This window comes from Balaenoptera borealis (genome assembly GCF_965194805.1).
Source record: "Balaenoptera borealis genome assembly, chromosome: 16".
Classification (NCBI taxonomy): domain Eukaryota; kingdom Metazoa; phylum Chordata; class Mammalia; order Artiodactyla; family Balaenopteridae; genus Balaenoptera; species Balaenoptera borealis.
The window spans coordinates 48,788,429-48,814,982 of record NC_138872.1 but is presented as its reverse complement, the minus strand read 5'-3'; the positions used below and the strand labels follow the sequence as shown (position 1 = coordinate 48,814,982).

Below are 26,554 nucleotides of genomic sequence, written 5' to 3'. Positions count from 1 at the left end.
CATTGGCCTTGACTCCCCCACAGACCCCTTGAGCAACCTGTAAGATTTTGTGGGCTTCCCAAGAATGGCAGTCCATCACCTCACAAAAAGGACTCCCAAGTGCAGGAAGCTTTCGTTTGAGCCCCTCCCGCCTCCCATCGTCCAGAAGCCTGGTGGGAATTCTGAAACCCACCCCGCCACCTGGCAGCCTCAGAAGGGCTCAAGCTGTTGAGGTCAGAGTCTCCCAGGGCAGAAATGGACAGTGCAGCCTCCTTGGCCAACACTTACTTATCCCATCTGCCACTTCCCAAGACATTGGGAATATGCACCAACCTGGTCTACAGTGGCACAGACAAGGTGGTGAGGACCCTCTGAAGTAGATTGCTGAGTCCAGAATGATCACACTGGGACACAGTGCCTTTTGGAGAGTACCAGATATTAAAGATAGTGGTAAGAACATGCAGCATTTAACACACTACATGTTGACTGACATTCCTGATTCTCTTATCCTTCTGTGTCCTCATTAAACACCCCACTGTGACCTCACCCCACTGTGACCTCTCATTGTTACAATGAAACCAGACAGAGACAAAGTACACCAGAGCCGATCTCACTAAAAACAATTAGACTCTTGACTGCTGTAATCACCATGGCTCTATAATATTGTCTTCTTTCAAGGAGCTGAGAATCCTTTGCAGACATGACCTCATTTACCTATATGACAAACATCCATAGACTGGGTATTACCATCCCAATTATGTCTTAGGCAGTTAGGACTGTCTCAAGATTGTCTGGAAAACTGGCCATAAAGATGAGACTGGAAACTTAGTCCTGCAATTTTCACTTTTGTTCTGGACCTGTTAGAGCTTGTTGCCACTGGCTGCAAGGCAAGAAAGACATTTGGAGAAATGTATATGCGCTTTGCCATCCAAAGTGAAAACAGCAATATCAAACCCTAGGTGTCTGAAACACTCTCCAAAAGAGGAAACAAAAAAGATTCTAACACATCACCAAAAGAGGCTGTAGAATAATATCTCTGGCTAATACACATGCCAAAAGCACTTGGGTCTTCCAAGTGTCACACCATGAAAATAAAAGGAGAAAAGGAAAAGAAATACAAATAAAGAATAAAGAGATGAAATCAAGAAACATTCCCTTTAAGAAAATATTGCAAATAAGGGAGAAACAGATTCCTTCTGGAGCTCGTTGCAATACTCACACATGAGAGGGAAACAAAAAAAGGGAAAGAACTGCATCGACATAATTTGCCTTTTTAAGACATCTAATTTTTTTCTCCAGTTCACTGCAGTCTTCTTCCTATCTGGTGTATCATTCAGTGACAACCAAGAATCTGAAGCGTCTTGGGATCCCAGGTGATACACATGCCCCCAACACACGTGATGTACTCATGACCCATGTGGTTGACATAAACATCTACCCTTGAGCCTATGGTTAATAAGAAGCTGATTTCCTAAGGCAGAAAAGTTACTTAACTAAATCTATAACATAACAGAACACAGTTTTTAAATAAAACCAAAAGCGCCTCTCTAATGCACCGAGTTTAGAGTTTGGTTTCCACCTGGTGCAGGAATGCCAAGCTCTCCTAGCACACCCTTCCAGACTTAGGGCCCCTGTGAAGTGGGATGAGGCACTGGACCTGGCTTGAAGGACTGGCGCTGTGTGGTGACCTGGGTGACCTTGCACAAACCACGGTTCCTATGCCTGGGACCTTCGCTGTAAAGGAGTAGGCCCAAACCGGAAGACTTCGGAAGCCCCCTTCTTGAGCTCCCACCTGCTTATACGTGAATCTGCTTGATTAGACTATATGCTTTTTTGGCCACACCTGGAGCCAGCTTGTGTTCCCCTTTGATGTGGACCCCAGAGAATTATCTGATGGAGCTTTGGGCACCAACAGCGTGTTAAAGACCTTGCTACACTCACTACATTGATGTGTTTCTTGACTTCATCATCTCCCCAGTAAGTCTGTCAGTGTCTTGGGTACAGGAGCAGGATCCCCTGCTTTGAATCCCAGCAGCCCAGTAAGGACCCAATGCATGGCTTTAGCTGTGTATACGTTATAGCATGTTATCGAACTAGTATAGACATGCAACTAATATTTCAAACTAATATAAATAGATATATTTATATCTGTTTATATAAATAGATATAAATAGATGTATTTGTTGTTTTTTAAATTAATCTACTTAACTATTCATAATCTAAGATAATCTTTTTGTTCCTCAAGAAAAAAAAAATTCTGAAAAAGCCTGTTTTCAGGCAAAAAGAAAATGAATTTGACATTGCATCAATGAATTTGGCAGGCAAGATAATGAGGCCCATTCATATTTTATTCTCAGTAGAATCTTGGATTCCAAGGAATTCAAAATATATCAGTAAGACTGATTTCACTTCTGTAATATTTTTGAACACTGAATTGGAAGAAGAAGAAAAAGATCACCGTTTAATGTCAGACCACCTTGCCGGAGCCCATAAATCAATTCTAGAACTCTGAACTTGGCAATTCACTGATACAGTGATTTTCTTTGTCTTAGTGTTTGTCTTTCTAAGGATGATCACTCTATAGTCAACAGCAAAGATCCTTTTATTTCATTTTGTGAAGCCACAGTCCCATAGAACCCCCAAATGTCAAGCGGACAAAAGCGTAGAACATTCTGGAAAGTTCTGATTTTACACAATCTGAGTTGTCTGGCTCTCTGGACAACAGTGGCCCACCAAGGCCACAGCACCTCCTCCCTTCCGTCCTTGACGCTCATCAGAAGTAGCTCAGCATCCATGTTCTTATCTTTCCACTTCAAGGGTTCAGCCAGCTCTTGAGTCCTTTCTGAGCGTCAGCTCTGAGAGCGACAGGCGCTAAAATGAGACCCGGCACCTGCCTGGCGGGAGATCATTCCTGATGGGAGAGAAACCATGAGAAACATATTGCAACACACCATGATAAAAAATATTAAGGCAGAGGTTTGTAAATTGCCCTAGGAAAGTCAAATCAAGAGGGGGTGGGGAAGCTGCAGAGAAGAGGCAACACTTGAGCTGGACCTTGAAGGATGAGTAAGAGCTGGCCAGGGAAGGAGGGGTGACATTCAGTCCATGGGGTCCTGGACGATGGGGAGCTAGAAGCACAATGTTTTGAGGAAATTCTAAGCAGTTCGAAGTGGCCAGGAAGACCTGAGGTGCAGAGGGGAAGCAGAAAGTAGGACAGTGAAGGTTAAAACTAGGGTTGAGTTGCGGTAGACTGGAACAGAGTTGAGATTTTATCCTGAAGGCAGCAAGGAGCCCCTGGGGGTTTATAAGCAGTTTGGGTAAATGGTCAGAGCTCTGTTTAGATAACAGGACAGCAGAAAATTAAAAGGCGGTCAGGAGTTTTCCAAATGCCAGGGCTGAGCAGCTGTTGTGTTACTCCCAGAGAGAAAGGACAAAGGGCCCAAGGCTACACCTAAGGCTGAGGCAAGGCAACAGAGAGAATCAGACAGATTTAAGAATCTGGAGCAGGCAGGGTGTGCTTGGTAACCGATTTGATGCTGGGAAAGGCTCTGGGAAGGTGGGTGATCATCGGTGAAACTGAGAGGAAAGTAGTGAAATTAATGGAGATCAAGGGACCAAGGAGGAGAAAGAGGCCTGGGAAGGAAGGGAACAGGCTAAGGTTGAGACGTGCTGAGCTTGAGCTGCCTGATGCCCACCACCGGGCATTGGAGACTAGGTCTGGAGCTCCAGAAAACTCCCATGGGAGGCATCTTATGTTCTCCCACGTATACAGATAGAGCTTGGTTTTGATTCAAGAGATCGCAGACGATTGTAATTCCAAAACAATGGAGCAATACACGTTCAGAAGATGTGATAAAAGCATGAAAGCTAATCTGGCCGCTGAAAAAGATACTCTTCTCCCCCCCACCATGCCAGACCAGACTGGGATGTCTTCTGGGTTTTTTAAATTTGTTTTGTTTTGTTTGAGGGTGTGTGTGTGCACAATTTTCTTTGCTTGCTGTTGTGGTCATCTAGCTATTAGCTGAGTGTCTTCTCCCAAGAATGTATTTAATTGCTGGGACCTGGTATAGACTTCTTAATCACTGGGGTGAAATGTTATGTTTGCCTCCAGGTAAGAAAAGTTGGTGACAAGGGGAAAGGGTAGAAAGAAAGCAATTACAAAACAGCATTATGAAATAAGTTGCTCTTCTCCTTCTCTCTTAGTTGGACCTATCAGGAGAGCGGTTTGATATCACCGTGCAGTGTGTACACTGAACAAAACTAAGGAGTGCAATTTACATCTTAGACCTTGTAGAAATGAATATCTATTAGGAAAAATTTCAGGAAAAGCAAAATGCCTTAAGGAAGGGGGCATCTTTTTCTAATTTGCACAAAAATGCTATTGGGCTAGCAGAAGCTTTCTTTTCCTGTTGAAGATGGTTCACTGGTGAGATATGTAAGAACAGTAACATATATTCATTTCACCAAGACATTAGAAGGCTGAAAGGAAACACAATCCATTCATTCTCAAGTTGCTGGAATCCTACTATAGATACCAGCCTGGAATTCAGTCTTTAGCCAGAACAGACACAATTTAAGATATAATCAGGGTTAAACTCTTGTTACAGTCAAATGCAATGTTCTTTAACCAGAAGAGAATGTGCAGTATCTCCAGCTTCTGCTTTTATCTTGTGGAGGTGAAGGGCGCTGGAAGATGCCTTGACTCGAGTTCTTTGCTAGGATTCTTGTATCGGTTCTTTAAGTGAAAGATGTTTTGTTACATGAACACATGGCTTCGTCCGTTTGTGCTGCCAAAACAAAATTACTGCGTGACTTAAACAAGTTATTTCCGACAGTTCACTAGGCTGGGAAGTCCAAGATCAAGGCCCCGGAGTGTGGCCTTGTCATGATTTCCATCCTCTTCAATGGTATCCATACTTAAAATACAATGACATATTTCAATCTCACAAACATTTGGAAAGATACAAGATCAGTGGATTCCTCTGAGGCGGCGGTCACCTCGGTTGTTCAGGGGGTGGCTGCTCTGGACAGCTGAGGCCTGACTGTTGAGCTGCTGGCCTGTGCCCGGTCTCCGCCTGGATGGCCAGAGGCCTACGGGGAGGGAATGGCTCCCCAAGTAGAGGGTGCCCCCTGCTGTTCAGTGGTGCTGAGGCCACTTTGAGAGCAGGGTCAGGGCTTCCAGTGGATGGGGGGTCTCAGGTCAAAGGTCAGAGCACCCTGGACTTTCCTGGAAAGGCCCTGCGAGGTGATTATTTCAAACCCACGTATTACAGATGGAGAAACTGAGGCCCAAAGAGGTCAAATGTCTTGGCTGTGGTCCCAGCTGGTTAAAAGCTGGATTTCCTGACCTGTGCCACCCATCAAGGGGAAATGGAACTCACAACTCCAGTCTCTTTTGCCTTTTTAAAACCTAAGAACAATTACTCATAAATTTTCTGTGCCCACTTCTTACTATTGATACCTTCAACTTCCTATAATGTGAACTATTCATATTTTCAATACATGATTTAAAAAAATCAAATGATTTAAAAAATCGATTTGAAAAATCATTCATTATGTTTGGATCCCAAAGTCTCCCCAGGAAGGAATTTCCTTAAGAAGGAAATAGAGGCCTGCCTCTTTCTTTCTTTTTTTTCATTTTTTTCATATTTTATTTATTTTTAATTTTATTTATTTATTATTATTTTTGGCTGCGTTGGGTCTTCGTTGCTGCACGTGGGCTTTCTCTAGTTGTGGCGAGCAGGGGCTACTCTTCGTTGCGGTGCGCGGGCTTCTCATTACGGTGGCTTCCCTTGTTGTGGAGCACAGGCTCTAGGCGCGCGGCCTTCAGTAGTTGTGTCATGCGGGCTCTAGAGCGCAGGCTCAGTAGTTGTGGTGCACAGGCTTAGTTGCTCTGCGGCATGTGGGATCTTCCCGGACAAGGGCTTGAACCCGTGTCCCCTGCATTGGCAGGCGGATTCTTAACCACTGCGCCACCAGGGAAGTCCCGAGGCCTGCCTCTTTCTAGCCTAGCCATTTCTTTCATTATCTTTCTCCACAGGCCTCAGGTTTTTTTAAACCTACCAAACAAAGTGCGTATTTAGAGGAAACGTGTTTTCTCACTTTCAGAGGCACAGACACCCTGCCATGTATGAGATGTTACAGTACTGACTGATATTACCAAATGAAATTCGATGCGTGAAACTCTTCAAACAGTGACTGGGACAGTGTGGACTTCCCGAAAATGTTAGCTATTAGGATTGTATCATCACAGCCAAAAGCCGAGGGGAGAAGGGTATTTTTGTCGGTCTCTGCTGCCTTGTGGAAGATGAGTGCATCGCTTCTATTTGATACCTTGAAATTCTGAAAACAAAAATCTTGAGAGTTCAAAGGATCTTGGTATCTTTGACAGCAGGTACAGACACAGGTATGTGAGGATGCCCGGAGGCCCAGCAGCCCCACCCTGGGGCTGACCGCTGTAAGTCACTGAATCTCCCACCCTGGGGATCACTCTGCTCCTTGACCTAGTCTGTAGATGTGTCTACCTTGGTATGAAGGGCTTGCCTGTGCAGCCCTCCAAACTTGACCACTCGGCTAAAACTAACGTTTCCTGTAAACTTTTTTTTTTAATTTTTTTTGGCCGTGCCACGCAGCACGGCTTGCAGGATCTTAGCTCCCCAGCCAGGGATCGAACCTGTGCCCCCTGCAGTGGAAGGGCAGAGTCCTAACCAGTGGACCACCAGGGAATTCCCTAAACTAATTCTTTTCCAGATATATATCTGGAGTCTAGTAAAGGTGTGTTGAACGTATGCAACTGCGTGCTAAAGCCACAGGCTTCTCAAAAAAAAAAAAAAAAAAAAGCTAATTCCATTTATGTGGAGTTCTAGGACAGGAATCACTAATCTAGTGATTGCCTTTTGAGGCTGTAGGGATGAGGATTTAGCTGGAAGGGGCACAAGGGAACTTGCTGGAGTGATGGGAACATTCTGTATCTAGAGAAGGATTTGGGTTTCATGGGTGTCTGTGTTTGTCAAAATTTATTAAATGGTACTCTTAAGATTTGTGCACTTCACTGTAAGGAAACTTAAAAAATGGACTGTAAACAAATATTGAACTTTAGCTAATGACCTGTGTGCTGAAGTGCTTAGGGGTGAACTGATGTCTGTGACTGTGAAATGCATCCAAAAATTCGATGGACTAATGGATGGGCAGATAGAGAGGGGTGTGACAAAAAATATATATGTATATGGTAAAACAGTAACTGTGGTGGGCGTCTGGACATTCCAATTCTTCCAATTTTTTGTGTTAGAAAATTTTCACAATAAAATGTTGGGAGGAAAAGAATTAAGATAGATGCAGTCATTTATTATCTCTAATGTTACTCCGGCTTATTCAACTTTCAAGATTCTACTTTGGAAAAGGGCATTTGTTACAGTTCTAACCAAAGAAGTCTGCAGAGTGGAGAGCTGGTACCTCTCTGGTCCTTTGTCTAGTAACACGGCCGGACGGTAATTACTTGCAGACGCATCCCTCTCCCCCATAGTCTGTGCTGCTGGAGCGGGGAATGCAACACATTCACTTAATGAAACCTGCGAGTGGTGTGTGGTGGGCACTTCATTAACGTGTGGAAAGAGCAGGCTTTGGGGGCCAGACAGGGGTTCACATTTGGATTCTGCAACTTAGAGGCTGCTGCCAGCTCTGTTTCTGTGTCCCCATCCACAGGAAGGGGGGAATCTCCATTTGGCTGTTCTGAAGGTTCAAGAAGGTAATGTGGGCAAAGCACAGTATCTGGCTCCTGAGAAGAGCTTAAAAAAATAGTAGCCTATACCTGAAATTGAGTCATACCTGGGTCATCGGGCCCTCGTGGAACTATTGGAGACCAAAATCCCAAAGGAACCACTAGGTTCTCATACAGACTGAGATATCTTGTCAACCCATTTCCAGGACTGACCTCATTCAGCTGCTCCTTCTGTAGTTCGCTTTATCCACACCCTCCTGTCATTTACAAGGTGTCTCCAGGGGACTGACAACTGCCCATGGGCCCCGGCCAGGAGCATCTCCCTTCCTGGGAGCTCAGGTCCCCGAGCCACAATCTGCATCTTGTAAGAATCCCCAGCATTTTCAAGTTTGAAGACGCTAGTCTACATTAGATGAATTTTCTGATGACTCCCAGTTGTTCGCTGGTAATAAATCTCATTTGTCTTTACCAGGGCTTTACTCCTGTATATTACTTCTTATTGTCCCTAATTTCTTCCATCTTCAGGATCTGCTCTTCCCTGATGCTGGCATTATTGTCATTTAAAAAAAAAAAATCTGATCATGACGCTCAGTCTTTCTTTTTTTTTTTTTCTGGTTTGCTTGGGACCTACCCAGTTTTTTTATTGTGTGTTTTTTTTTAAATTTTTATTGGAGTATAGTTGATTTACAATGTTGTGTTAGTTTCTGCTGTACAACAAAGTGAATCAGTTATACATGTACATATATTCACTCTTTTTTAGATTCTTTTCCCATATAGGTCATTACAGAGTATTGAGAAGAGTTCCCTGTGCTATACCGTAGGTCCTTCTTAGTTATCTATTTTCTGATGCTCAGTCTTGCTTAACTATGAATATAGTTAAAAAATTAACTTATTGGGCTTCCCTGGTGGCGCAGTGGTTAAGAATCCGCCTGCCAATTCAAGGGACATGGGTTCAAGCCCTGGTCCGGGAAGATCCCACATGCCGCAGAGCAGCTAAGCCCATGCGCCACAACTACTCAGCCTGCGCTCTAGAGCCCGCAGGACACAACTACTGAAGCCCTCACGCCTAGAGCCCGTGCTCCGCAACAAGAGAAGTCACCGCAGTGAGACGCCCGTGCTCTGCAACGAAGAGTAGCCCCCGCTCACCGCAACTAGAGAAAGCCTGTGTGCAGCACAACAAATTAATTAATTAATTAATTAATTAACTTATTAAGGGACAATCGGCTTTTCTGAAAATATTAAATATATGGGTACATGGATGCATTATTTAAATTAAAAAATAATATATCAATGAAGTTCCTTTTCTCAGTAATTAGATATTGTGCTGTTATGACTTTAAAAGCTCACCAATGGACAGGATTGAGTACGGACACCTCAGCCAGGGAGGCGAGGAAATCCACGGAGCCCCCGCCTCCATCATCATTCCTGCCTCCTGTCACCCGCCCCCTGCCCACTTCGTGCTCCATTCTCCGAGCTCTCCCAGTCCTCTGCATTTCCGAATGGCTCTGGTGATACTGGGATCAGGGGTTTGAGCATCCATGTCTCATTGCTACCTGGAAATTCTGTGTTTTCTCTTTTAAGATAGCATCCTATTTAAATGCCTAGTGCTGATTGTAAAATCATAACTTGGTAACCATCACATTAAAGACTGGTTTAGGCAAGAATCATCAATGGATGTATGGTCTTAAAGTGTCTCCCCAGATATGGTCTTCGGTACAAGGCAGAAATCGAGCAGCACCAGATGTGATGCCCCGTGAAGGACACAATTCCACTCAAGTCAGTGCTGGATCCAACCATGTGGGAGCCTCAGGCAAACCCCAGTAAGAAATGGTCAGCTACCAAAAAGAAGTCCCGGCCCTTCAAGAATGTTGTCACAAAAGACAAAAACACAACTGTGAAATACTCCAGATTAGAGGAAGTTAGGGACATGACAACTAAACTCAAATCCTAGACTGGATCCTGTGCTAGAGTGGGGGCATGTTATAAAACACACTCTTGGGTCAGTTGGCAAACTGGAGTATGGATGGCAGGTTATGTAAAATATTGCATCAGTGTTAAATTTACTGAACCAGGTAACTACTGTGGTCGTGTAAGAGAATGTCCTTGTTCTTAGGAAACACGCATCGACATAACTAAGGGTCTATGGTGTGTGCAACTTACAGATGGTTCAAAGAAGAAAAAGGAGAGAGAGAGAGAGAGCGCATGCACGTGCTTGCTCACTTGGACAAGTTAGAGAGAAACCCTGGAGGAAAATGTTAGCGATAAGTGAATCTGGTAAAGGCAGTATTGGTGTCCTGTGCACTATTTTTGCAACATTTTGTAAGCTTAAAATTATTTCCAAATAAAAGTCTAAAGTTTAAAATATGTATTTTTAGAAATTAAAAAAAAACACATTCAACTCAATGGCATGTTTCTCTAAGCAAAGGTAAATCACACACTACCAATAACAACACACACCTATTCTCAACTGTACAAAAACATGCAGACCTACCCTGGGGAGATGTGGAAAATCACGTCTTTGTCGTCAGGTCCATTCCTAAGACAAAGGTCAGCTCTCCCTCTCTTGCCTTTTCTGCATCAAGGATTTAAGCTGCTCAGTAGGTCAGTTTTAAGTTGTAAGGGAAGCCATAATCACCCAGTGATACCAGGTGGCTGTTATTCTCCAGCACCACCCCTCGGTATGGGTTCTTCCGAGCAGGACTCCTCAGCCTTCACACCTCTTAGGTGAAATCCACAGCCACATCCCTGAAGAGCAGTGTGAACTAAAAAAAAAAAAAAAAAAAAAGCACAACCTAAAAGTTGAGAATGATATTCTACTCGGTGGACATCCTGAGGATTTAAGCCCGGGAGACAGCCTCTCAGATGGCTCTGAGAGGGTGTTCCATAGAGGTAAGGGAGGAGCCAGGATATATAGGAGTTTTTGAAGGAAAAAAAAAAAAAAAAACAACAACCAGGTAGCCAGAACATCAAAGATTCCTGTTACTTCAAGAAAAAACAGACATCTCAAGTTAATGAATTTAGCGCTTTTCTATGTATGGGAAGATGCAAGAGTCTAGGCTCATTGAAATCATTCCTTTGATATGCACCCAACTACCTAGGGCCAGTACCCTTTTTTCTCCATCCTGAACCCCCTCAGGGTGTACAGTTGAGAGGGGCTGCTGTGGCCACAACAGCCTTTGTTTACTATTCAGGCAGGTGACTTCCTTGACTTTCTTTGTCCACACAGCTAATGTGGACTAAGAATGCCACCTGCCCGATCAGTAAACAAAGGCTGTTGTGGCCACCAAGGCATCAGCCACTGCAGCCACACCTCGCCCCCCCACCCCCGACGGTGCACCCTGAGGGGGCTCAGGATGGGAAAGAACAGGATACTGGTCCCAGATAGCTAAGGTGTGTAGCAAAGGAATGATTTGAGTGAACCCAGACTCTTGCATCTTCCCATATGTAGAAAAGCACTAAATTTATTAACTTGATGTCTGATTTTCTTTATTTAACAGTAACCTTTTGATGTTCTGACTACCTGGTTTTCGTTGCAAAACTCCTATATATCCTGGCTCCTCCACTCCCTCTTCGGAGCAGTCCCTCAGAGCTAACTGAGAGGCTGCCTCCTAAGATTGAAGTCCTCAGAAAGTCCGCCTGATAAAACATAATTCTCAACTTTCAGGCTGTGCGTTTTCAGTGGACACTAATTTCTTGGTGAATGACTAGTCGTAGGGTGGGGCAGAGAGGGATGTGGAGAGAGGGTCCAAGTCAGACTGGGCACTTTCTCCAGGGCAGGGGCTGGAGAATGAATGGAATTCATTACGAACAAGGCAGCTTCCGGGCAAGAGAAGGGGATGGATTCAGCCTCCAAGAGCTAAAAAGGAATTTTAGGAAATTCTTGTCTCTCCCTGGCTTTCCGGGCCATGTGAACATTTTCTTGGTCTTCTTAGAGGACAAAATTTCAGAAAGCAAATCTGAGGAAAGTAAACAGAACTGAGAGGGTGCCCTAGTGGAAACGCCCTTCCACAGTGAAGTGGGGTGTGTTCTTCAGCTCCCCAGTTGGGGCATCCCAGATGGCACCAGTGCTGCCCCATTTTCAGGACCCTGAACAAAGACCCAGAGAGCTGTGGACAAAATATATATATGGCGCCTGCCATTCCAATAAACAACGAATGTTGCCTGCCATCAAGGCATCAGCCTCTGCAGCCACACCGAGGGTGCACCCTGACGGTGCACCCTGAGGGGACTTCAGGATGGAGAAAAACAGGATATTGGCCCTAGATAGCTAAGGTGCCATATCAAAGGAATAATTTCACTGAGCCCAGACTCTTGCATCTTCCCATGCATAGAAAAGTGCTAAATTCATTAAGTTCAGATGTGTGTTCTTTTCTGACTAGTGGTCATCTTTTGAGGTTCAACCACGCGTTTTTTTCAGCAAAAACGCCTATATATCCTGGCTCCTCCCATACCTCTTTGAAACAGTTCCCCAGAGCTAGCTGAGCGGCTGTCTCCCAGGTGTAAGCCCACCAAATGAAACATAATTCTCAACTTTCAGGTGGTTGTGTTTTTCCGGTACACAGAGCGAAGACTATGAGGGGATCAGCCCCAAGCTATGGTCTATCAGTGAGGCTCCTGTCACCCCAGTAGATGGATGAGAGGCTGCCCATAAATCTGTGGACTCCACACAGGGACAAGACCTCAGGGCGCACAGAGGGATGTTTCGGTTGCGGACATGGGCTGGAACCCGCGTCTGCCTCCTTCGGCGGTGAGATCCCGGTAAGATGCCTTGTCTCTCCCAGTCTCAGTACCCCCCACCTCCATGGGTTTAAGTGAGTTCAAGGGTTATGTGAACTGGTGGACACCACGCCTGCTTAGCGCTCACGGACCGCGGACACAGCCTCGCTGCCCCGCAACTGGAGCCGGGGAGACCGCACGTCCCAGGGCCACTCATCGGCGCCCACCCCAGGAGCCAAACAGAAGCTCCCCTGACACGTCACTTCCGCCAACCGAGGGGCGGGCTCGGCACCGGATGCGGAAGTCACTGCAGGGGTCACTGGGGAGGGTAGTCTTTGAGGCGGAGGCGTTAGAGAAAGGGGTCACTGCTCGGAGAGAAGCTACATGCTTTCGCTACATGCCTTATCCACGTGGTTTGAAGAAAAAAAAACAGGGGGAATCCGGGCGCCACAGTGGTCATTCTCCGGTGCCCGGAGCATGTCACCCAGAAACGGCTCCCTCAGAAGCCAGTGGGAGCGGCTGGCGGGCGGCGCGCTTGATGGCGCCGAGCATGCTGGGAGGTGTGGTCCCGGCGCCACCCGAAGATTCTGGGTAGTGTAGTCCTGGAGTCCTGCTGGAGTGGCCCCCGAGCTGGTGGCTCGAGTGACCCCTTGTTCTTTGGTGGCGCTGGTGAGTGTGGCTCCCGCGGGCCCTCGCTGCAGCCGTGCCCTTCCCGCGCGGAAAGGTAAGTCCTGAAAGACTGGCCTGCGGGCTGGGGCTGGAGACGGTTCGGGTGGCGGGGAGAGGAGGTTCGGGCGGCTGGGACGCGCAGTCGTGGCTCAGGCCGTGCCCTGCCGGGTGTCACATTTTGGGATGTGGGCGCGCATCTCCGAGGGACGTGGGTGAAGCCCAGCCGCGATGCCCAGTGGTGGCGGCTGCTGGGCTCCGGCCTCGTCCTAGGTTCGGCCTTGGCCGAAATAGCGGTATTAGGAGAGGGGGTCGCTCATGCCACGAGTGCCCGGGTTTAGGGGTTTGAGTAAGTAGGCTTTGGGGGCTTTATGTTTCCGAGGGGGTGCCAGGTGCCAGCAGGCCCCGGTGCCAGGTGTCTCGAGTTTTGGTGGGTGAGAGCTGGTAGTTTTCTTTCGGGCCCGGCTACCCGTCGGCTTTGCTGAGGCCTCCTGCGGATGGGCGGCCGGCGTGGGCCAACGCGCCCGGGATGGGCTGGGTGTGGAGTGGCCATTTTGGCGCGATCTTGCGGGGTGTTGGGGGGTGTCTCAATTTGACTGGTCGCCCCTGGGTTTGGCACTTGGAGGAAGAGGCCGTCTGGGGCCCACCGAGCAAGTTTTTCAGAGGTAAACCTGGAAACCATCATTGATCACGGGAATCAAGGATTTACACATCTCTGGTGTGGCCCGGCTTTGGGATTTTAGTTCCATTTTAAATTTTTATTACGGAGAAATTTTAAACGAAAATAAATCGAACTCCGTAGACCCATCGCCCAGATTTAACCCTTATCACCTCGTGAACAATCTTGATTCATCTCAAAATGATACACTGAGAATCCTTACAACCCACAGAGGTTCGCTGTCACTGCCCTGCTTAAGAGCCTGGCCTCCACAGCCAGATTTCATCCAGACTCTGTCACCTTATTATAACTGTGTCACCTTAGGCAAGAGATTGACCTCACTGTGCCTCGGTTATCTCATCTGTAAAATGAAAATAATAAATCTTACTTCACTGGGTTGTGAGGCTAGAATGAGATAAAACTCATCCAGCGCCTGGAACAGTCTCCGGTATATACTAAGTGCCCAGTGAGTGTGAACTTCCCTAGTAAAGATCAGCGGTGAGAGAGGATCAGCTAAGGCCCGGTGTTCCAGCCTACATCCCGGCTCTGTTCCCAGCAAGCTGCCCGCAGTCTTTTCTTCTGTGGCAGGTCCCTTCCTGGTGCCTTTAAGGAGGAGGAAACCCTACCCTGCTGGAGCTTGAGAGTTTCCAGCGACTCTCCTGAACCTTTCGGTTCTCATTGTGCCCCCTGTGGCTCCTGCCTGCCCAGAGAGGACTGCCTGGTGGGCCAGGGGAGGACTCCTGGGCTCCTGACAGCCCAGCCTCAGGTGGGGACCGCTTGCCTTTTGCCTGCTGAACCATGGGTGGGTTTCCTTCGCTCAACTTTGACATCTTGTGCCTTGTAATGCCGCATCCCGGGATCAGGGCCCTAGCTGGTTTCCCCCGGAAGCAAGACCTGTTGTAAGGGTGGCCACTTTCACAGGGACTGTTCTTCAGACCCCGCGTCCTCCTTCACTACCCCTCCATCCTTGCGCCAGTGCTCTGTCTCAGCGTTTGTTCAGACCTGCTCACTCCTGGGGCTTGTCCGCTGTGAAGACCTCGGCCTTCTGGTCTCGTTCCGTCCAGCACCCCTCACTGCCTTTTTGTCCCAGGCCTGTCATTTCACACACAGATACCCCAGGAGGCAGCTTACACATAAGGACTTCTCGTTGTAATATAACCACAATTTCGTCATTACACCCAACAAAATTAATGGTTCCTTCTCCAGTTGTTTTAAAGTTTCTTTCAGTCAGAACAGCTCTGGTCAGAGACAGGAGAGGGAGATGTATGTGGAATTCGGTGTGGTGGTTTTCCCTGTCTCTGCCCCTCTCCCCGCATTTCTTCTAACCTTGCAGATCTGGTTAACATCTGCAACTTCTGCCCTTGGTACAAGCTGGGCCTCTTTGTTCTTTCCAGACTTACCTCCTGTTCGGTGGCTGCCGTGTTCTCTCCCCTGTGCTGTGCCCTGGATCCCCTTCTCCTTCCCCGTCTCCACTCCTGCAGCGCCCTTGCTCCTGTCTCTTCTCCACCTTTTTCTCCCTCTGCCCCCCCTCCCCCCACCGCTGCCTCTTGTGTTGGGCACCTGAGGTATAAATACTGATCTTGCCATTCAGCCTGCTAGGAAAAGACCTTTCTAATCGTTTGCTTCTGTCCCCACTCCAAAGTCAGACTGCCCAGATTCAAATCTCAGTTTCACCATATCTAGCTGTGTGGCCCTGAGCATGTTACGTTACCTCTCTGAGGCTTCTGTTCCTCATCTGCCAAATGGGGCTCACAATGGTGTCCACCTGACAGGGATGTTGGGTGTGATAACCCTAGCCATGCGGTTAGAGCGCCTAGTACATAAATACTCAGTAATTGTTCGTTAGAGTTATTATTAATGCTTCCAGCTTGTTCTCCAAGTCACCCTTTCAGTGTCCTCCCCTATTCCCCACGCTCGTCAGACCCTGCGTTACAGCTGCATGGAAACTTATTCCATTGTCTGCTTTTGTTTCTCCGTACCTCTCTGCTTGAGTATCAACTCCTGTGATGAGCTGGGACGCGCTCCCCCGGCAGAGCACCCTGCACGCCCCCGGCAGTATTTCCGGGCTCCCGGTCGCGGTGGGATGCTTGACACATCAGGACCCCAGGGCTCAGGCTGTGTCATGACTGTCCAGCTGTCCCATTGGACTGGGAGGTGGTTCTTTGACGGTCGGGTGCCTCATCTTGTGCTTCTTGAGCCACTGATACAGTTCCTGGCACCGGGTTAGACTGAGTGATGCATGGTGAAGACATGATTGTCATCCCTGCTGGAAGGATGGAAGTTCACATGGGGAGTCTGATTGGAAAGTGCGCTGTGGGCATTAGTGGAGTGAGCCCTAAATAGCAAGTTAGTGTGGACTTGATGTGGGTGCAGGAGGGACCCAGTAAAGGGTCTTGAGCAGAGCAGGGACCACAGTTTCCCTCCAGCTCTTGTCCTGCAGCTTTCCTCCCCTTCAGAGCTAAACTCCTTGAAAGAATTCTCTTTTCTTGCTGTCTCCATTAATATCCTTCCGTTGCCTTTTAAATATTCCAGTAAGGCTTTTCAGCTTTACCCACTAAAAAATATTCTTTGTCTAAGTTACCACTGAGCTTCCTGTGGCTAAATACCAGTCCATGCTCAGCAACATTTTACATAGTTGCGTTCGTCTTAGGATCTCCTTTCATGTTGCTGTCCCTGCTTTCCAGGTTTTCCTCCTGCCTCATAGGCTGCTCCTCCTCTGTCTCCTTGGCTGGCTTCTTTACTCCCAGACCCCCCTGTGGAAGGCCCCGCTTCAGCTCCATCTCTCCTTGGTGGCCCTGTCCACTCTCAAGGCCTGAGATGCCATCTCTCTGAGGTTCAGCCAAGATCTCTGCCTTCAGCTCCAAATCCCAGTCTCCTGTCTACTTGGCATTTCCACTTGGGTATCTCATGGGCACCCAAACCTGATGTGTCCAACAACAAACTCTGATCAACTCCCGTAAACATGCCCTGCCCCCGTGGAGGATGGACAGTTCTTTCAGGGAGTTCAGCTGTGAAAGGGAGCAGAGACATGGCAACGCCTTCAGCTTCCTCAGGCTCAGAACTTCGGAGTCGTCCACGACTCCTTTCTTGCTCTTACACTCCACATCCCCAATAAGCAGCCTCCGCCGCTCCCGCCGTGGTCCAGGCCACCACCTCACCTGGATGGTCACAGCCCTTGAGTGATCGCTCTGCTTCCTTCCTTGTCCCCCTCAGTACAGCTGTGTTAGTCAGTTCAGCAGGCAGGTCATGCATTTGCTCAAAGACCTCCAGTGGCTTCTCACCTCAGTCAAAGTCAAAACCTCCCCCACTCAGTGTCAGTCACCACATACCAGCCACAGTGAACTGTCTCTGTGCCTTGACTGTGCCAGGCCGACTCTTGCCTCAGGGCCTTTGCACTGGCTGTTCTCTTGCATGCGATGCTCTTTTCCGAGTTACTCACTTGGCTCATTCCCTCACAGCCTTCAGATTTTTATTCAATCATCTTATCAGCAAGGCCTTCCTAACCACTATTTAGAATCTCAAAACCCCGTCTCTTTTGTGTTACTTCTTTTCTGCTTCCCTGCTTTATTTTCTTTATCTCACTCATTACTTTCTGATCTGGTGTGTGTTTTATTTGTTAATTTAATATGTCCATCTTCCTCCTCTAAACTTGCATGTCAGTGAGGGCAGATGTTTTTGTCTTTGTTCACTTCTGTATCCCCAGGGTCTAAGATAGTGTCTGTCGCACACTAAGAGCTTAGGACATTTTTAATAAGTAATCCAGCCATGTGTAGATGGAACTAATTCTGGGGGGAACAGATCAGGCTGGCCGGGATGTCGGGAGATGGTCTGCAGAGCCTCTCTCAGGAGGGACTGTCCCTTCCCCAGCTGGGGTGGGGGTGGGAGGCATAGAGAGTTCTTGGAGGTGGACTCAGTAAGCCTTGGTAACTGGTGTGATTTGGCAGGAAGAGGAGTACACCTGGTGCCCGAGTCAGCATGTGGGTGATGGGAAGGGTGCTTCTGTCATTAACGGAGCTGAAGAAGGCAGAGGCACAGCATGTCTGCGAGGGCTTTCATTATTGATTGCTGCACAACAAGCTCCCCAAAACCATGGCATAGAGGAGCCACCATGTTATCATCTCTCCCAGCTCCTTGGGTTAAATCCGCTGGGCAGTGCTTCTGCTCCGTGGGAGTTATAGATCCAGCTGAATTTTCCCCCAAAGTCACTTGTGGACTCTTTTGGGTTGGACCATCCAAGACGGTTCCGTCACACATCTGGTGCTTTAGTGGACTGGCTGGAAGGCTGGGGGCACCTGGGCCCCACACTGTCTCTCCACGGAGTATCGGGGCCTTTGCTTCTGCGTGGTCCCTCCAGCAGGGTAGTTGAAGTTCTTAAAGTGGCATCTCAGGCCTCCTGAGAGCATAAGCTGTGTAGCCTTCTTAAGACTTAAGCCTGTGGGACTTCCCTGGTGGTCCAGTGGGTAAGACTCCACACTCCCAATGCAGGGGGCCTGGGTTCAATCCCTGGTCAGGGAACTAGATCCCACATGCTGCAGCTAAGACCCAGCACAGCCAAAATAAATATATAAATATTTAAAAAAAAAAAAAAAAGATTTAAGCCTGTAACTGACACAGTGTCACTTGTGCCGCATTTATTGGTTAAAGCAGGAACGAGGTCAGTCTGAAGGAGCTCCCAATGTTTGAAGTTGAAATAATTTGAGCAGCAAAATAGTGATAATATTCTTGTTTTTAATTTTTTCACATCTTTATTGGAGTAAAATTGCTTCACGATGTTGTGTTAGTTTCTGCTGTACAACAAAGTGAATCAGCTATATGTATACATATATCCCCTCCCTCTTGGGCCTGCCTCCCACCCTCCCTATCCCACCCCTCTAGGTCATCACAAAGCACTGAGCTGATCTCCCTGTGCTATGCAGCAGCTTCCCATTAGCCATCCACTTTACATTTGGTAGTGTATATATGTCAATGCTACTCTCTCACTTCATCCTCTTTTATTTTTTTATTGGAGTATAGTTGGCTTACAATGTTGTGTTCATTTCTGCTGTACAGCAAAGTTATCAGTTGTACATATACATATATCCACTGTTTTTTAGATTCTATTCCCATATAGGTCATTACAGAGTATTGAGTTCCCTGTGCTATATAGTAGGTTCTTATTAGCTATCTATTTTATATATAGTAGTGTGTATATGTCAGTCCCAATCTCCCAATTTATCCCTTTCCCCCCCAACCTTTCCCCCCGGTAACCATAAGTTTGTTTTCTATATCTGTGACTCATTTCTGTTTTTTAAGTTCATTTGTACCATTGTTGTAGATTCCACATATAATAAAGTGATAATATTCTAATATAACCCATAGGATAAACTATAAATCCACACTAAATAAATAAATAAGAAGGGACAACTCTTGCTTACAGAAGAATTCCAATTAATGTATTTATTTATTTTTCATATTTCTTTATTTGGCTGCACCGGGTCTTAGTTGCAGCATGCAAAGTCTTAGTTGCGGCATGCATGTGGGATCTAGTTCCCTGACCAGAGATCGAACCCAGGCCCCCTGCATTGGGAGCATGGAGTCCTATCCACTGTGCCACCAGGGAAGTCCCCAGTTAATGAATTTAGAATGAAAGAGGGAAATAGAACATTGTCATTTGGTCAACACCACAGTAATAATTGTTGCAGACAGGTCCCACAAAATTATGCTGAAATTAGTGGATGGAAGATTGAAGAGAAACAGGTTATTTGTATAATCTCAAAGTATCTCTCCCAAGACACATATTAATTATAAAGGGAAAAAGAGTGACTTTGCAATGGAGAAAGCCAGCAGACACTGCCTTAACCAAGTGATCAAGATCAAGGTTAACATCGTCAATAATGAAACATATCAATATCACCAACCCCTTGATAGGGTGCACTGAAAAAGACACATGACTTCTGAGGAATTCTAGCCCAAAATGAACTAATATCATTCTAATCATTTTTTAAAAATCAGATAAACCAAAATTGACGGATGTTGTTCAAAAATGTCACTTTCATGAAAGAAGGAACTGTCACAGATTGGAGGAGATGAAAGATATATGACAGCTAAATGCAATGTTGGAAGCTCAGTTGATTCCTGGACCAGAAGAAGGACAGGACATTAGTGGAAAAACTGTTGAAATGTGGTTAAGAGTTGTAGTTTAGATAATAGTATTATATCAATGTTAATTTCCTGGTTTTGATCACTGTATTTTGGTTTTCCAAGATGTTAACATTAGAGAAAACTAAGTGACAGTTATATGGGAATTGACATTTTTGCAACTTCTTTTTAAGTCTAAAATTAAAAATGAAAAGTTTTATGGATTCATCAATCTTACATTGAATTGGATGTTGGAAGAATGAGTGTTGAGTTTTGTTAAAGAACATTTCAGCATGTATAAATGCAATCATGATTTTTTTTCTTGGATCTGTTCATTAATATGGTGTATTATAGTAATGGATTTTCTAATATTGAACCAGTCTTACATTTCTGGGTAAATCCCACTTTGTCATGGTGAAATATTTTCTTATTGCTTTGAATGATGGTATGTTTTTGCCATGCATTTAATGTGGTAAAATATATATAACATAAGATTTACCATCTTAACCATTTTAAGTGTATGGTTCAGTAGCGTTAAGTACATTCATATTGTTGTGCAACCATCTGCGCTCTCCACCTGCAGAACTGAAACTCTGTACCCATTAAACAATAACTCTCTATTTCCCCTTCCCCCCAGCTCCTCTCAACCTTCATTCCACTTCCTGTCTCTATGGACTACTCTAGGTACCTCATATAAGTGGAATCATACAGTATTTGTCCTTTTGTGTCTGGTTTGTTTCACTTAGCATAATATCTTTAAAGTTCATCCATGTTGCAGCATGTGTCAGAATTTTTTTTGAGGCTGAATAATATTCACTGTATGTATATACCACATTTTGTTTATCCATTCATCTATTGACAGACACTTGGATTACTTTCACATTGTAGCTATTGTGAATAATGCTGCTCACACGAGTATACAAATATCTGTTCAAGTCCCTGCTTTCAGTTCTTTTGGGGAAATACCCAGAAGTGGAACTGGTAGATCATATGATAATTTCTATTTTTTTTTGGATAATTTCTCTTTTTAATTTTTTGAGGAACTGCTATATTATTTTCCATAGTGGTTGCACCATTGTACATTCCCACCAGCAGTGCACAAGGGTTGAATGATGATTATGAAAAGTCTGATGGAAGTCTGGTATATTTTTTGCCTAGAGTCACTTAGGATTTTTGTTGTTATTCTTCAAAGCCTGATAGTTTTTCCAGTAGATACCTTGAGGTTGTTGGTTGTGAGTCGATTTTTCCCTTGTACTCTGTAAGCCCTTTCATATTTAGATTCAGGTCATTTTTTAAAAAAAATTTTGTTGGAGTACAGTTGATTTACAATGTTGTGTTAGTTTCAGATGTACAGCAAAGTGATTCAGTTATACATATACATATATTCATTCTTTTTTAGATTCTTTTCCCATATAGGTTATTACAGAGTATTGAGTAGAGTTCCCTGTGCTATACAGTAGGTCCTTGTTGGTTATCTATCTATATCTATCTATATATTTTATATATAGTAGTGTATGTGTGTTAATCCCAAGCTCCTAATTTATCCCTCCCCCCCCCCCCACATTTCCCCTTTGGTAACCATAAGTTTGTTTTTGAAATCTGCGAGTCTGTTTCTGTTTTGTAAATAAGTTCATTTACATCATTTTTAAAAATTAGATTCCAGGGGCTTCCCTGGTGGCGCAGTGGTTAAGAATCCGCCTGCCAATGCAGGGGACACGGGTTCGAGCCCTGGTCTGGGAAGATCGCACATGCCACGGAGCAACTAAGCCTGTGCGCCACAACTAATGAGCCTGTGCTCTAGAGCCCGGGCACCACAACTACTGAAGCCCGCGTGCCTAGAGCCCCTGCTCCACAACAAGAGAAGCCACTGCAATGAGAAGCCCGCGCACCGCCAGGAAGAGTAACCCCCACTCGCCGCAACTAGAGAAAGCCAGCTCACAGCAACGAAGACTCAACGCAGTCAAAAATAAATAAAATAAATAAATTTAAAAAAAAATTAGATTCCACATATGAGTGATATCACATGGTATTTGTCTTTCTCTTTCTGACTTACTTCACTTAGTATGATTATCTCTAGGTCCATCCATGTTGCTGCAAATGGCATTATTTCATTCTTTTTTATGGCTAATAGTCCATTGTATATATGTACCACATCTTTTTTATCCATTCCTCTGTTGATAGACATTTAAGTTGCTTCCATATCCTGGCTACTGTAACTAGTGCTGCAGTGAACATTGGGGTGCATGTATCTTTTCTAATTATGGTTTTCTCTGGATATATACCCAGGAGTGGGATTGCTGGATCATATGGTAGTTCTATTTTTAGTTTTTTAGAGAACTTCCATACTGTTCTCCATAGTGGTTATACCAATTTACATTCCCACCAACAGTGCAAGAGGGTTCCCTTTTCTCCACACCCTCTCCAGCATTTATTGTTTCTAGATTTTTTGATGATGGCCATTCTGACCGGTGTGAGATGATCCTTCATTGTAGTTTTGATTTGCATGTCTCTGGTAATTAGTGATGTTGAGCATCTTTTCATGTGCTTTTTGACCATATGTATGTCTTCTTTGAAGAAATGTCTATTTAGATCTTCTGCCCATTTTTTGATTGGGTTGTTTTTTTGACATAGAGCTGCATGGGCTGTTTGTATATTTCGGAGATTAATCCCTTGGCGATCGCTTCATTTGCAAATATTTTCTCCCATTCTGAGGGTTGTCTTTTGGTCTTGCTTATGGTTTCCTTTGCTGTGCAAAAGCTTTTAAGTTTAATTAGATCCCACTTGTTTATTTTTGTTTTCATTTTCATTACCCTAGGAGGTGGGTCAAGAAAGATATTGCTGTGATTCAAGTCATCTATTTTTGAAGTTTTCTTGGGTTATAGTTTTAAATATTAGTTCTGTTCCCTCCCCCCACCACCACCCCAACACTTTTTTGGTTTATTTCTTTGTTTTCTTCTGCAGGAGCTGCAATTATACAAATGAAATTCTTTGTTTGCCTGTTTTCCATTTCAACCATTTTTTCTCTAACTCTTTTTACTTCTTTATTTCATTTTCATTTCCTCCTGTTAGCTTTCAGTGGCCATCATGTTTTCAGTTCACTCTATTCTTCCTTGGTGTCTTATAATTTAGTCTTCATTTCTTTCTTTCTTTTTTTTTTTTTTTTTTGGCTGTGTGGTTTGCAGTATCTTAGTTCCCCACACTTATTTACAAAACAGAAACAGACTCACAGATTTCAAAAACAAAACTTATGGTTACCAAAGGGGAAATGAATTGATAATTCATTCTAATGGCCAGTTTTTGTCCTTCATTATTGCTTTAGGTTTCACTGGTTTTGTTCACAACGCAATGTTTTTTCTGTGTATACTTTTTACTTTTTAAAAGAAAAATCTTAAAAATAAAGGAGGCAATAGCATAATGAACATCCTTATGTGCATCATCTTGATTTAACACTTGTTTATATTTTGCCATATTTGTTGCTTCTGGGTTTTTGGTTTTTGGGTTCCTTTGGTGTTTAATAATTTTTTATTAATGGAAAAATTTCAAACATATTCAAAGCAAGGAAACTATAATAAAACCCCAGCTTTAACAGTAAGCACTGTGTAGCAGTCTTGGGAGGGGGGTGGTTTGTCCAGTTTTTCCTGAAGTGTTTTTTTTTTTTTCTTTTTTGTAAATACATTTATTTATTTTTGGCTGCGTTGGATCTTCATTGCTGCCCGTGGGCTTTCTCTTGTTGCGGCCGTGGTGCGCCGGCTTCTCACTGCGGTGGCTTCTCCTGTTGCAGAGCACGGGATCTAGGGCTTATGGGCTTAGTTGCTCCACGGCACATGGGTTCTTCCTGGACCAGGGCTCGAACCCGTGTCCGGAATTGGCAGGTGGATTCTTAACCATTGCGCCACCAGGGAAGCCCTCCTGAAGTGTTTTTAAAAGCAATCCCATGGATCGTTTCATCCATAAATACTTCAGTGTATATTTTTTTAAAAAACAACCACAATAATACCATTTTCACAACCCCTCAAATTAATAATGATGTGTTAACATCTACAGTCAAATAGATAGCCTGAAAAACGTCCTTCTACATTTAGCTTGTTGGGATCAGGAGAGTTTGGGACCAAACCTACTGAAGGCCTGACTCTGAACATTTTTCCAGGGCCTTGGTAAAAACCAGACTGTTACACTTCCACTGTGCCACCCCTCCCCCAGTTGTGGGGTTGGAGAGCAGACCCTGACTCGCTCACTGGGAGAGCATTTCCAGCTGACACCCTCTAATTTCTGCTTTCCTTACCCGGATCTGCCTTCTGAGATATCATCCTTTAGGGATACCAGGAAAAATGGCCACAGGGTCCTGGGAAGCCAGGGTAATGGTGAGTGTTTCCTGCATTTACACACTGGCTGTCACAGGATGGACACAGTCCCTTCTCTTGTCTTGACCACCTTGTTGGCACCTGGCAAAGTCCAGCTCTAGTCCTGGAAGTGTATCTTATCTTACCTGCAGCCTGTTTGACCCATGACTTGGTCAGTTTAGGAAGTTACCATCCCTGGAAATATTACCCGTGGAAAGGCACAGGATCAGAAAAGGTGCAAGAAAAACCTTTAGTTTACACCTCAGATTGAACCCTGGCACAGAGACACACTACAACAACAAAAACCAAAACCAAGCAAATCTGGGGAATCTGAGTTCCAGAGTTGCCATACTATAAGATTCAGATATCCCATTTTCAATAACAAAAAAATCACAAGGCATACAGAGAAACAGGACAGTATAGCCCATTCTGAGGTTAAAAAATAAATCAATAGAAATGACCCCCAGTAGAGGCCAGATGGTGGACTTACTAGACAAAAGACTTTAAGACAGCTGTCAGAGCTAATGGAAAACATGAACGAGGTCAAGAAAACAATGTAAAAAAAAAATGGAAATGTCAATAAAGAGATAGAAAACATGAAAAGGAACCAAGAAGCTTAATGAACTCTAAGTAGGATAACCTCTTAAAAGAGACCCACACCAAGATACATTATAATCAAGCCAAAGGCAACAGAGAATCTTGAGAGCAGCAACAGAGAGCTCAGAACTTAATCACAGATGTATGATCAGGTGATTTTCAACAACACTACCAAGACCATCCCATGTGGAAAGGACAGTCTTTTCAATAGACGCTGCTGGGAAAACTTATACCCACATGGAAGAGAATGAAAATTAACTCAAAATGGATCAAAGACCTAAAAAGGTAAGAGCTAAAACTGTAAAACTCTTAGAAGAAAACATTGAGGAAAAGCTTCATGAAGTTGGATTTAGTTATGATTTGTTGGGTAATAACACCAAAAGCCCAGGCAACAAAAGAAAAAATAGATAAATGGGACTTCATCAAGGTTAAAAACTTTTGTGCGTTAAAGAGTGTATATTTGCAAGTCATATATCCGATAAGTAATTAATATCCAGAATATATAAAGATCTCAGAAAACAACAACAACAAAAACCAAACACCCCAATTCAAGAACCGTCAAAGGACTTGAATAGACGTTTTTGCCAGGAAGATATACAGATAGCAAATAAGCACATAAAAAGATGCTTACTGTCACTAATCGTTAGGGAAATGTAAATACCACAATGAGAGATCATTTTATACATTTCACATGATGGCTATTACCAAAAACTCAGAGAGCAGCAAGTGTTGTCAAGGATGTAGGGATACTAGAATCCTTTTACATTGCTAGTGGAGATATAAAATGGTGTGGCTCCTGTGGAAAACAGTACAGTGGTTCCTGAAAAAACTGAACATAGAATTACCATTTGATTCAGCAATTCAACTTCTGGTTATATACCCCAAAGAACTGAAAGCAATTTGTATGGTAGTATTATTCACAATAGCTAAAAGGTGGATACAAACCCCATGTCCATCAGTGGAGGAATGGTATATACATACAGTAGAGTATTTTTTAGCCTTAAAAAGAAAGGAAATTCTGAGTACATGCTTCTACATGGCTGAAACTTTTTTTTTTTTAATTTTTATTTTATATTGTAGTATAGTTCACAATGTTGTGTTTCTGGTGTACAGCACAGTGATTCAGTTATACATATACATGTATCTATTCTTTTTCAAATCCTTTTCCCATTTAGGTTGTTACAGAATATTGAGCAGAGGTCCCTGTGCTATACAGTAGGTCCTTGTTGGTTATCTGTTTTAAATATAGTAGTATGTATATGTCAATCTCAAACTCCCAATTTATCCCTCCTCCCCACCTTTCCCTTTTGGTAACCATCTTTGTTTTCTAAGTCTGTGAGTCTGTTTCTGTTATGTAAATAAGTTCATTTGTGTCATTTTTTTTTTAGAATCTGCATGTAAGCAAAATCATATGATATTTGTCTTTCTCTGTCTGACTTATGTCACTCCAGGTCCATCCACGTTGCTGCAGATGGCATTATTTCATTCTTTTTTATGGCTGAGTAATATTCCATTGTATATATGTACCACATCTTCTTTATCCATTCATCTGTCGATGGACATTTAGGTTGCTTCCATGTCTTGGCTATTGTAAACAGTGCTGCAGTGGACATTGGTGTACATGTATTCTTTCAAACCATGGTTTTCTCTGGATATGTGCCCAGGAGTGGGATTGCTGGATCATCTATTAGCTCTATCTTTCATTTTTTAAGGAACCTCCCTACTGTTTGCCACAATGGCTGCACCAATTTGCATTCCCACCAA

At 44.4% G+C, this 26,554-nt stretch overlaps 1 protein-coding gene across 7 annotated transcripts in view; it reads left to right on the top strand.

Moving 5' to 3' along the window:
* Positions 1–11,062: 11,062 nt before the first annotated feature.
* ZNF133 (zinc finger protein 133) overlaps positions 11,063–26,554 on the top strand; it is a 28,165-nt gene continuing 12,673 nt past the window's right edge. For 2 of the 7 annotated variants that reach the window (XM_082359571.1, XM_082359569.1), the window contains exon 1: positions 11,063–12,454. In XM_082359571.1, the coding sequence (XP_082215697.1) occupies positions 12,326–12,454 (129 nt within the window). In that variant the 5' untranslated portion in view covers positions 11,063–12,325. Of the gene's footprint in view, positions 12,455–12,688; positions 13,137–14,324; positions 14,503–26,554 lie in introns of those variants that run through there. The other 5 variants (XM_082359574.1, XM_082359573.1, XM_082359568.1 and 2 more) reach the window with 5 other exon arrangements.